The sequence below is a fragment of the Apteryx mantelli genome, chromosome Z (assembly GCF_036417845.1).
Source record: "Apteryx mantelli isolate bAptMan1 chromosome Z, bAptMan1.hap1, whole genome shotgun sequence".
NCBI classification, from domain to species: Eukaryota; Metazoa; Chordata; class Aves; order Apterygiformes; family Apterygidae; genus Apteryx; species Apteryx mantelli.
The window spans coordinates 38,736,080-38,749,120 of record NC_090020.1 but is presented as its reverse complement, the minus strand read 5'-3'; the positions used below and the strand labels follow the sequence as shown (position 1 = coordinate 38,749,120).

Sequence of the window (13,041 nt, the reverse complement as noted above, 5' to 3'; positions counted from 1 at the left end):
AGGAGATTTCATGCAACAGCCTTTTTTTTTTTTTTTTTCCCCCTGTCTGTTTATTTGGCTGATGGTGGTGTTCTGCATAAGAAGAGACTAGTGTCTTTGGCACAGGAATTAAGTGGAGGACTGTATTTTTCTGGTCTCAAGTTCTGTAAAAGCTAGGGAGGTGATGTGTAGCTGCCTGTCTTGTGTAATGAGTACAGTGAATACTTAACTGAAAGGATGGCTTGAAAACATTAATACATTTTTTTCAGTGAAGTAATGGCTAAAGTAGTCTAGATTTGTATACCAAGTTAGAAGACACATAAGAAGCTGAAGTCTAAGGTGACCCTACTCATCTACAGATAAAACTATCCCCCTGTTTTTTAAAGTATTTTTCTTCAAATATGTTTTTAAAAGATGTTCATGCTGTAGAAGATGTGTAATATATAGGCAAATATGTATAATATGTAAAGTATATATATTTTAAAAATAAAACAGGTACAATGTTTCTCTTTTCCTTATTTTAAGTAACAGTGTATTTGGCCTGACAAGTCATAGAATGTCAACTGACTAGTTCTAACTAGAATGTAGTAAGCCCCCAAGGAAGAGAAACAAATCTCCTTTACATGTGTGTAAAGCATTCTATGTTTATTGGAACTATATGAATAATAACAACCACTGTTGCAATCCTTGTGTATTTAGGAAGTAGAGCTAATTGAAGTTAGCAATGAACCCACTAAAGAGTAGTTCATGACTGTATAGATAGTGCAGGAGACAATGCTAGTTTGTTCTTTCTGATTCCAGTTTGTTCCCCTGGGTTTTACGGACACCGTTGCAGCCAGACATGCCCCCAGTGTGTACACAGCAGTGGTCCCTGCCATCACATTACTGGATTATGTGACTGCTTACCTGGATTTACAGGAGCCCTTTGTAATGAAGGTACAAGCTCTAATTAATACTCCTCTAATTACTACAATGCTTGGTAGATGCCAAGAATTCTAATAATATTCATTTTATCTATTGGATACCTATAAGACCAAAAATGGTTTCTGTTGTAGTATGTGAAGTTTATAAATGTGGAATCTTAAGCAGATTTAAGCTGTTTGAAAATTTATGGGAAGTGTGAAAAACGCCTGTCTTTAAAATAACACTCTATTCTTCTATGTATTATTTGTAAAATGAGTAACTGAAATGGGCTTAGCAGAATCTGTAGTGCCTTGCTTCAGTATTATACTAAATAATATACTTTCCTTGATTCAAAAAGATCCATTGTTTTTTCTTAAAATAAAGAAGATACAATCTATGTGCTAATTCCTAAAGAATTCTAATACTGATATCTTGTTCTCAGTGTGTCCCAGTGGCAGATTTGGCAAGAACTGCATTGGAATCTGCACATGTACCAATAACGGCACATGTAATCCTATCGACCGGTCTTGTCAGTGCTACCCTGGCTGGATTGGTAGTGACTGCTCTCAGCGTAAGAGTCAACCTTTTTTTCCATTGTTTTTCAATAGCTGAACCCTGGCTAATTGTTTTCTCTACTTATTGGTGAAAAAATACTTTCTAAGTGAGAAGTGAGGACTTCATTGCATATAATGAAGAGAGATTCACCTTTGTGTTTCATTTGCATTATTACACACTCATTTGCACTGTGAATTTTCTAAGAAGGTTAGGTGGCTAGAGCATAGGGCATGCAAGAAGAGGGTAAGGGGGAATCTAGTTGTGGTCTTCCACTACCCAAAGAAGAGTTACAGAGAAGACAGATCCAGACGTTTCTCAGAAGTGCACAGTGAAAGGCCAAGAGATAATGCTCCCAGGTTACAACAAGGACAACTCTAATCAGACATAAGAAGAAAATTCTTTATTCTGAGAGTGGTCAAGCACTGGAACAGGCTGCTCGGAGAGGTTGAAATCTCTATCCTTGAAGAGGTTGGGGAATCTCCATCCATGAAGATTCTTTGAGCAGGACATTGGACTAGATGCTGGGTTAGATGACACCAGAGGTCTCTTCCAACCTACAGTATTCTGTGATGCCATCAATCTTTCTTTGCATAGTGGCTTCATGACGAGTTGTTTGCTTGTCTGTGTAATTTTGTAGCCTCATTGCAATAGTGTTATGAACATGGCATGGCTTGTATCCACAGGACACTCTTACGAATGACAGAGGTATTATTTTACAAACGATTTCTTTTTAAACTGAGGCACTGATATATTGGGTTGTTTTGACTGCAGTCACATAGAGAGTTATTGGCAAGGCTCACAACAAAGCCAGGATTTTCCAAAACCCAAACTAGCGCTCTGGCTGCAGGACCACACTTTTTCTTGTCAAACATTTGAGCTTTCTTGTTAAGAGTTTCTTGCATTATGACTTTTTGTTATTACTTACCACTTTTTAACAGATTTTTCTCCTTCCTCCTTTTAAAAATAATTTTCAGATGCACATTTTTAGTGTCATTGTACTCCACTTGATTTACATATGCTCTCGCTATGCTAAAATAAATGAAGACTCTTCCTGACTTGAAAAGGAGAAGGACTTAGCCCTAATTTTCTTCTGCTTCACAGAGTTATTTTATTAAATAATTAGGTGTTCTCCTGATACATTACTGGGTCAACCTGAATTAATAATAACAAGAAACAAATAACTGAAACAAAATTCTAAAAGGAAGCATAACCAATTCCATAAAGTACTAAAATGCATATAGTCCTGCAGTGCATGCAAAAACTTCAGTCAACCCGTTTTTATGAATAAATGTAGTTATATCAGACCCTGATACATCAAAATTCAAAAGACATTGCACTAGGGTTCCAGGGAAGTGCATTTCCTAATAACATGCCTCATTGGTTTCTGTCATTCACGGTTTGACTGGTCCAGGTTAACTGGCTCTGTACCAGTGCAATGTAACGTCTGGTCAGTTTGGGAAAAGCCCTTCTTTGCTGGCTAAGTTCTGAGAAGTGATTATCATCCGCAGCTCTCTATGAGATCAAAATTAATTTTGGGTCTGTTCCTGTGAAAGCCAGTAGCAGTATAGGTGCTGGGTCCATATCTTTATGGTAAAATAAATAGGTTGTTGGAAGAGTAGCAGTATAGGAGTATTTGGGAAGAGGAGAGACTTAAGCACTGAATCAATATAAGAAAATGGTGCCAGCCGTATGAATGGACGCTTCTACTGAGACTGTGTTCATGGACCATAGGAGAGGAAGTTTATTTGCTTTATATGACAGCCTTTCATTCCCATGGAAAATGATGATTCCATTAATTTCTTTTGGAACTACTGACCTTCTTGAAACACCTAACCTTTCTTCTGTGATTTACATTCTTTCTTGATTGACCACTAATATCATACAACAAATAACAGTAATAAAATCATTGTAAATCACAAATTGAAACAACAACAACAAAATGTGTTATTTTCAGTAAAATGCAATATGTTTCTTAATAGAGTGAATTTTGGGCAAGGGTAACACTTTGCAAAAATACAGACCACACGTATATGAATCATTTTGCTTACACAAACATTTAAAGCATCAAAAAGTTTCTCTTGCTCCCAAGACTGGTCTCTGGATGACCAAATCCAGTCTACATTCATGAGGAGATATCAGTCTTTTTAAACTAATACAGAAGTAGGAATCAGACTTTAGCATCTAGCCTGTTTCTCCTCTCCTATAAAATACTCATTTTGTGCTTCCAAAAACTGGTTTTGAATGACACAACTCTGTACTAAAGAAACAAAAAACCTTAAGATGTAAATCCTAAGTTTTCACAGAAAGGAGCACCTTTTCTCTATTCTTTTCTCTGTTCTAAGCACTGTATTCTTAGAGCACCTTCTGCACTTAGTGATATTCTGACACAGAGAAAATTTTCTGTTGCTGTCTCTGAATAATAATTATCATTTTGGGATTACTTCACTATTCTAATGTTAGCATTCAGTATCAGATTTTTTCACCATGACATTTTCAAAGTAATCACTAAAATTGCACCTCAAAACATTTTTAGATATGATTATGAGTGAAAAAAATCTCCTACTTTATTTATAATTGCTTATTAGAAATACATTGATTGGTGGACCTATGGAAACAACTGAGTAAGCCAGAAGCCTTATTAGGTCAAGAAACCTTACCTTAATCAAGTTGAATGTGCCACACTTAGGCAACAATACAGAATCTAACAGTGAAAATACAGGGAGTAACCTTACTGTTGTGTCAGGCTACAAGATATGTTTCAACCTTCTCTGTTTGTTTTTCTTCACCTGTGAGGCTTAAAATGCTTAACCCCTTGGTGGTGTGCAGTTGAACTGTCTTCAAATGAAAAACTCGATCAAGAAAAGAAACTTATGTTGTTCTGTCGTCTGATCTATGAGAAAGCTGGTATAAGATGACAGCATCCTAGTCCCTAGTATCAAATATGTACCACTGGTTTCTTTCACATGTTTAATCTTTTTCAGCACTTTTTATCTACAGTAAAATGACTCATTAGTTTAAAAAAACGAAATCTGTGTTTGTCTGTCTGATCAAAACAGAGCAGCCAACCAATATTAAAAAAACCCAAAAGCTAAAAACCAAGCAATACTCCCATTTGAATGAGCACTCTATGTTAATGAGCAGTGAGGATCCCTGTCATTTAAGATTAAGTAACTGATTTGTTGTTTTAGCTTGCCCACCTTCTCACTGGGGTCCCAACTGCATCCACACATGCAACTGCCACAACGGAGCTTACTGCAGCGCCTATGATGGGGAGTGCAAATGTACCCCGGGATGGACTGGCCTTTACTGTACCCAAAGTAAGTAAGTGACCCTTGTTGTCCATTCATGCTCTTACGGGTCTGCAAATCAGTGACAGAATTTTCCTTTGGTGTTTTAACCACTTGATTCCCTGATTTCTCCTCGCGCTGCTGACCCTCTCACACCCAGGGAGTGTACTGCATTGCCTCTGTGCTCACTGGGGAGGTACCCCTGTAAGCCCCAGCAGAGCTTCGGCCGTGTGTTTGTGTTCAGGCTCCTCTCTGGCCTTCCTGCAGCAGCAGGCAACTTTTGGCTGCAGCCAGGTGTTCCCGGGTGTCACCACTGCGTGTGTGCGGTTGTGGCCCCAGGTACAGCGTGGACACCCTTAGCTGTGCAGGTAGTGCGCTGGTACCGTGCAATTCCTTCCCTCTCCAAAACCTCCCCAGGAAGTATTGCAGAATTGGGGATGCCATAACCAAGATGATAACATCAAGACGCAGAGCTGACTGAAGCCCTGAGAATAACTTCTGCCTTAGCTGTGGTTGTGATCTACTGAGGCACAGTCCCTGTCAGCGTTGCAAAGGGATCATATTGTCTGTCTCTTATCTGTAATTGTTACGTCCCAGAGACGACTGCAACAACAGCTCTCACTCAGCACATATAATTCAAATACTGATATAGAAGCTATTTTATCTGCAATTTAGAAGCCAAACTTCGTGAGGTTTTTATTTCATCGTTTATTTTGGCATTTTCTTTGTGTAATTAATACATTAAATTACTGACATTTCTAAGACTTTTTCATTAGAATAAAAATATCAGCAGTGCAGTGACTGGGAATAGGTATATGGCACTCATTATATGCTGGGTAACAATTCATAGGAAGTTTGAGAGAAAAAAATTTGTTAGAGATAGATATAGATGGAGAAGAAGTTGGTTTCTTATTATCTGTATCATAAATAGTTGTATTTATGGCTCCTATTTGGCTTATCTTCAATCCAGGCACACGTATTATCTTTGAACTCAAAAAAACATAGCTGTTTTGCATTCAGTGTTTAAATACACAGTTTCCATAAAGTGACAACTCTCCTTTTTCAACTGAACAATGTCATAGTGGCAGGAAATAACACATACATTATAGGGCCATATGGATGCAGCTCTGGAAGACGTTCACTATACTGGTTAGCTGTCAGCTATCATGGTTATTTTCCTTCCTGCTGGTGAATAATGATCTCTTTGCGGTGATACGTCTTCTTCATACTGAAATGGCATCTTTGTGAGGAATGGAGATACAATATGTTATTATTTTTACTCTTTATGCTTCAACATCGACTGTGCTGAAAATATGTCGAAAGATCCATTCATCACTAGACAGATTCCCTGTACTGGTTCACAAAGTGCCCTCTTTCTCCTCCTTCAGATATCTCAATAAAACCCATTTCTTCAAGCAGCCCTTCTTGCTGCCTTCATCTGCTGTCCCCACAAGTTCCCATTCTTGTTTTTGTATAGTTGTTTGTCTAATGTATATTTTAAACCCCTTAGCATAGGGTAGGTCTTAATCTGTTGTGCTTATGGAATGCCATGTTGCGTAGCAGAGCTACAGAAAGGACTTTTCAATAACGTACTTAGTAATAATATTTGAGTGTTATTTCTAGAGCATTTTTTCACTCCGTTTTCCCTCCCCCTCCTTGTATTGCAGGATGTCCCCTAGGGTTTTATGGGAAGGATTGTGCCTTGATTTGCCAATGTCAGAATGGAGCTGACTGTGACCACATAACGGGGCAGTGTACCTGCCGCACGGGATTCATGGGGAAACACTGTGAGCAGAGTAAGTAGGAACTGGAATTCGTCATGCTTGATAGCAACAAATATTACTGTGAGCAGAGTAAGTAGGAACTGGAATTCGTCATGCTTGATAGCAACAAATATTAAAATCTTGAGCCGAGCTTCTGTTGTTTTGGCCTGTGTTCTCATACAGCCTCTTGGCTTCAGTGGGAATTTTGACTGAGCAGGAGCTTCAGGAATTGATCCAAGGCTTTTTCGAAACATAAAAACCCACAGAATTAATTATTGAGACTGATTATGATTGTGATGGCTGTTCTTTTTAAATGTAGCTATAAATTGAAAGTCATTTGCACTACATTCTAGTTGTTTTGGGCATAATGCTAAAAAAACCTCCAACAATCCTGACATGTAAAAGTAACAAATGAATCCAAGTAATTGTCATTAGCATAAACCACAATGAAAATTAATAGTTAGAAAACTAAAGATTAGATGTACCACATCAATCCTAGTGGATAAAATTCTTTGCAATGTGGTTTTACAATACAACTGGATTATAACAGGACAGTAAATGGCATTTTGTTTTTGTACATGGGTGATTCTTTTACCAGTTGCATAACAATAAATCAAGAGTAACGCCACTGAAATCAATGATGGTGTGATGTTGTAAAACACTAAAAGACTAATCAGGGTCCTAGGCGGAGAATCTGGGTAGTCCAGCTTTTGTTAAGATTACAGAACGGTGCTCCCACACTTCATGCATTATACTGCACTGCAAAGCAATCCATTCAACACCAGGCCTACGTGCCCCTGATGTTTTGCTTGATTACTATTTTGAAGGCTTAAATGGGTCTTTGGCATCAGCAGTCCGCACGGGGCAGAGCGGAGCACAGTCCCTGTTACCTACCACCAGGGCTGATTTAGCTGCGTCTGATCTGAAGGGCTGCACAGAGGCCGGGATAGCAGGCGCCACACCTGGCAGCCCTGCAATAGAGGGGGCCGGGGGGCATTACCATATACTAAACTTCTCTCCTGTAGGCACACTTTATTCCCTCAGCAGTGAGTCTAGCCCCAGCTGCAACATGTGCTGGGTTTCTAAGACCAATGGGCATTTGTGTTAGAAACACTGAAAATATGAAAGTGGTTTTTTTCCCTTAGAAAAATACGATTACAACAAAATCAGAACATTTTAGAGAAATATATCTATTTCAATGAAATAATAGCTGGGCAATATGTTCTCATTAGTTATTTAAATTTTCTTATTCCAAATTTCATTTCAAAATGTTTCACTTCAAAAGAGCAGTAATGTTTAGATAAACTTTTTTTGCAAAATCCTCCTTTGATGTTGTCAAATCCAAATATTTATTTGAATCTACATTTATTATTATATTTCACAGATTTGGTATTTTATCCTGTGATCCGATAATGATTCAACAATATTAAAATGTTCTGATATTTCTGAATTGGAATTTTAGTTTAAAAAAATAGACTTTTCATTCCAATTCAGATTTCAAAATGCCAAAATATGCCATGGAACGATGTTTTTTGGCTGGCCATGGTCTTCAGTAGTACTAATCTTGCTTTACTGAATGAAACCAAGAGAAGGATAAGCATGAAATTGCACTTGTATTTGGTTTTATCAAGACTGCAAAAAAGTTTCTCTGGCACCTATTGTGTTGCATTATCTTGTGAATTATCCTAATGTAGGAATAAAAGATGAGTTAGATTGTTTAAAAAAAAAAAAGGAAAGCAAATCAATCCAATTACAAAACCCCTGAGAAATTCAGAAAATTGAGTCTCAGAAGGAGAAGAAACACCACACTTCTTCAAACCATCTGTAGTACAGTAATGTAACAAGCCACATGTTAACAGAGGTGGCAATACAAAAGAGGCATTGTTATCAGTGTAGGATAATTCTCTACCGTATTAATTACATGGTGAAGCAGACACTTTGATCAGTAATTAATTATTGTAATGCAAATTTTGTAATTAATTACTGATCAAAGTATCTGCTTCACCATGTAATTAATATATACAAAATATGCCAAAAGCAGTGCAGGACCAGTTTCATCTTTTTTATAAATATATGGTGCATATTAGACTAATTCTTATGGTTCTTATCTCCTGCTCCATTACCACATTAGCACATCTGTCATATGAAATGATGCCAGCTACATATGTGACACCACTTATATGATTACATGATGTTTCAAGCACTGGGGTTTGAGTAACTGGGGAGACCTGACATTCTGGTGTAAAACTGGCACTTTGGTTACATTTTGTCCATTTTTTCACTGTCTTCTGCCCTGTTAATCTGTGCTTTTCTGATTTCGTATTCACTTCCTTAGAGGCACCAAGATTACGTATAATGGAAAATCACTTCTGAATATAATTGCCCCTCTCCTTTTGCACGTGTGTGTGCATGCTTGTGCGTGCATGCGCGCGCGCACACACACACACACACACACACACACACACACACAGAGCCCCCTTATCTTACAAAAATATTTTCAGTAGAGATCTACCAGTAATAACATATTGCCATCTGGTGGTCACTTACAAAAACATACATGGTTTGACAAGGTCAAGTGCTGGCCTGTAGGATGCTGTAGGTCTGTAATACCAAAGCATTTCAGAAACATTAACTTACATCTACGTCTTATTTTGTGCAGAATGCCCTCAAGGTACCTATGGGTATGGATGCCGGCAGTTATGCGACTGTCTGAACAACTCAACATGTGACCACATCACAGGAACATGTTACTGCAGCCCAGGCTGGAAGGGGGCCAGGTGTGATCAAGGTAAAAGCCTAGGCGCAATAAAATTATTGTGATTGCGTTCTCTAAAAACAGGATCAATCTATTAAATGTCATGTCTGTATCAATCGTTAACGTAACCTGATAAGTTACGTGTGTTTAAATAGTCTGTTTTATCAGGTTAGATGTAGTCTATAGATTTTTAAATATTAGATGCCTCAGTGATAGTTTACTGGAGTAACACACTCAAGTGCAGATTGCATGAAATCTTTTAGAGTGCAATGCTGTCCAAAGCTGCTGATAGAGCATGTGCTTTATCTGCTCTGTATGTTTTACCTAGGGAATGGTCTTACTTTTTCAAATCCATGAAATACCTCTTTCTATAAAGAAGAAGAATGCTTTTCCTTAAGGCTAGGGTTGTCTTTACATTGGTTTCTGACATAGTTCTATTTCTGCATTATTAAATACAATTAGAATTAGCAGAAAGATTTAGAAGTGAAATACTGTCCTGTACTCCTGACACATGAGCCTCTGCATGCATTTATTCTGTATATTCCATTTCTTCTTATATTTCAGCTGGTGTAATTATAGTGGGAAACTTGAACAGTTTAAGCCGTACCAGCACTGCCATCCCTGCTAATTCTTACCAGATAGGGGCTATAGCAGGTATCATCATTCTTGTCCTGGTTGTGCTTTTCCTGCTAGTGCTGTTCATCATTTACAGACACAAGCAGAAAGGGAAAGAAACACATATGCCTGCAGTGACCTATACCCCTGCTATGAGGGTCATCAATGCAGACTACACCATTGCAGGTAAGTGCAAATCTGTGCAAGGATTTTAGAACAGAGGGGTTTTTCTTCTCCACCTTTTGACTTTGTGCTTTTAACTTAGGTCCACATCTGGCCCTAACAGTGTTTAAATGTGCACATTGAACCTCTTTGCATCAGCAAGAGCTGCTGTGAGCAAGAGCGTATTTGATTCCAGACAGAGTGTCTGAAATTCTGCCCTGAAAGCTTCACTGGAAGGAGAGGCAGAAGAGGCTTTCCCTCTTGAAGAGGAGGAAGGCTGAGACCCACAACTATCAGTGCCTCTTTCTGGGATGGCAGCTGCTGCAACCCCACTGGCAGTGCCGCTGGCACACCAGGCCCGTGGGGTGCAAGGGCAGGCTCATGTGCTTGCCTCTCAGCTGGAAGAGGTGGCTCATCTGAGTGCAGAAGGATGCTGGCCCAGCATCTATAGCCATTTAGTTTGTTTTGTATCAGTCTTTTAACCTCTGCATTTAATGCCATAAAGCTGGCTTACACTGGTAAAATATGTTCCCAGCTGAGTAAAGGAATAAGCTGACCTTATGTACACCTTGCTTTACTGTGTAGCATTTTGCACTCCCAAATATTTCTCTGCATTAAACAGTGGGAGTATGGATTTTTCTATTTCGCCATGCCTGTTTTTAAACAGAACTGAAAAGTGTGGCAAAACATGGTTTCTGCTGAGATTTTAAATTCAGTGCCAATAGCTTGAATACAGGAAGACTGCTATAGCTATAGAAAATTAAAATTTCACACTAGCTACAGTAGGATTCTATAGAAGAGTGGACGACAGAGTTTGAAAACAGTGAAGGGAGGGAGCTACATTCCCGAAACAGGACAGGAGTTTTCAACCCGTGATGGTGCATGTGAATTGGGATGAGAGGGTTAAATGAACCTTCAAGCAATGCTGTCCTTTGCAGCCAGCTAGCAAGGAAATGGGCAAGTAAAGAAGCCAGCAGAAGCAGTTGTCAGAACAGAGAAAGATATCTTTTGAAAATACCAGCAGAGGTGGTGGTGCAGTAGAAGCACCAGAAAATGTTGTGGCCTTGATGATAAAGGTGTCTACAATTAGGACAATGCCACAGCTACAGACACTGGAGGCAAAAGAGAGCAAGGGACCACAGCAGAAAGGGATGCCAGCCAGTAACGCTTGAGAATGCTCTTTGCTGGAAGTGAAGTCATGGATAGTCAGTTATTGCTCTGTATGTTTAATTTATTTAAATGTAGGCAAAATTTTTAGAATTTTGTTTTTCAAGAAACTCTGGAGCAAATGCTGAAATTAATGCAGCACTATCAAGAACATGTCTTAAGGACACGGCACATTATTTAAGTTGTTCATTTTCCTTTCTCTTTCCTTTCAGAAACTATCCCTCATGGTAATGGTGGAAATGCTAACAGTCACTACTTCTCCAACCCTAGTTATCATACTCTAACACAGTGCACCACCCCACCTCATGTCAACAACATGGACAGACTGACCCTGGCAAAGGTAAAACATAAACATCTAAATGCTTCTGTGTAAATGAGCCTCTGATTTCTTTTACTTTCTTTCCTAATGACTCATATTGAATTTATTTTTACTTTCACTGATGATCACCTTGTAGAAATTCAGCAACCCATTATCATTTTCAGTTTCTATTATCTATCTTTCTCCTAAATAGTCAAAAAACAACCAACTGTTTGTGAATCTTAAAAATGTGGAACCTGGAAAGCGAGGCACTGTCATGGACTACACAGGAACACTGCCTGCAGACTGGAAACACGGTGGTTACCTCAATGAGCTTGGTAAGAAAAAAAAGGAGGACAAAGGGGATGTTATTCATTGTGGTTGTGATGGATTGGAAAGCAGAGATTTGTTTTCCTGTATAGGGTTGGCTCTCCAGTCAGGTGGTATCAAAATGGTTCTTCTGTGACACTGTCACAGAATAAAGCAAAACCTACAATGCCAGGTTTGTCAGGCAGTGTGTGAGGATCAGTGTTATGGCGTTTGACCTTCCTGTAAGGCAGTACCCTCAGAGACCAAATGTGACTGCTTGAGAGGACCAGTGAACCAGTCTGATGCCCAGTGCAGACACGATATGCAAAATAACACATTATTTTGATAAAAAATTGTGTATTAATTAGTTTTGTAAGACAATGGGTATTATGCAATAATGATCTCCTCTGGCAAAATTACACAGATTCTTATTAAATCAATCAGAGATTGCATAGTTCTGTGGGTTTTTTCTTTTTTTCTTGTTTTAGTCCCCACCATACAGAACTGATGCTTAAAAAAATAGCTTCTAATAATCTAAACTGCTTTAGGTATAAGTTCTAAAAGCATCTTCCAAGTTAAGACTCCTGTTTGCCAAGAGACAGAGCACTGTTTTTATGATGAGAAATTTCCCAAAGTCGTGATAATGACAGTCAACTCTACATTTCCTTAGAGTATTTGTCCTAGTACTCAAAACTCCTAAGAGATATTGGCTGTGGTTAACCTGTTGTAATAAATCGTGGAGTAACAGGGAGATTCCAGAGGACTGGATGAATGCTGATGACATGCTGTTTTTCCGAAAGAGCAAATGGGATGACTTGGGTAACTCTGAGCTGGTGACCTTGGCATTAGTCCAGGCAAAAACAAGAGAACAGTTGACATGGCATCTAATTAATAAAGATGTATGGGATGGGAATACAATTTATGCCAATTGTTTTACTGAAAATAGATGTTCTCAAATAACATAATTTCGTCTTGGACACTATGAGTTTTGTTGATAAAGATATTGTATTAGATATAATAGTTTTAGGCTTTTGTAAGGCTTCTAACATAGTACCACAATACATTCTGATTAAAAATTAGCACTTTACAATATTAATTAAAGCTATTTGAATGGATTAGCAACCAGATAAGTGCCAAATCTCCAAAGACAGATGTTTATATTGGGGTTTATACTGAGAGAAATCTGTTAATAACAGACAATTGCAAAGCTGTAGACCTAGGCATAAAGAGTTTTAGGCCATTTCTTTA

The 13,041-nt window shown here is 38.5% G+C and overlaps 1 protein-coding gene across 1 annotated transcript in view; it reads left to right on the top strand.

The window, feature by feature from the left end:
* MEGF10 (multiple EGF like domains 10) overlaps window positions 1–13,041 on the top strand; it is a 75,474-nt gene that overhangs the window by 57,864 nt on the left and 4,569 nt on the right. The window contains exons 14-21 of the mRNA XM_067316483.1: window positions 781–915; window positions 1,325–1,453; window positions 4,626–4,754; window positions 6,392–6,520; window positions 9,147–9,275; window positions 9,807–10,043; window positions 11,399–11,526; window positions 11,699–11,822. Coding sequence (XP_067172584.1) covers window positions 781–915; window positions 1,325–1,453; window positions 4,626–4,754; window positions 6,392–6,520; window positions 9,147–9,275; window positions 9,807–10,043; window positions 11,399–11,526; window positions 11,699–11,822 — 1,140 coding nt within the window. The remainder of the gene's footprint in view (window positions 1–780; window positions 916–1,324; window positions 1,454–4,625; window positions 4,755–6,391; window positions 6,521–9,146; window positions 9,276–9,806; window positions 10,044–11,398; window positions 11,527–11,698; window positions 11,823–13,041) is intronic.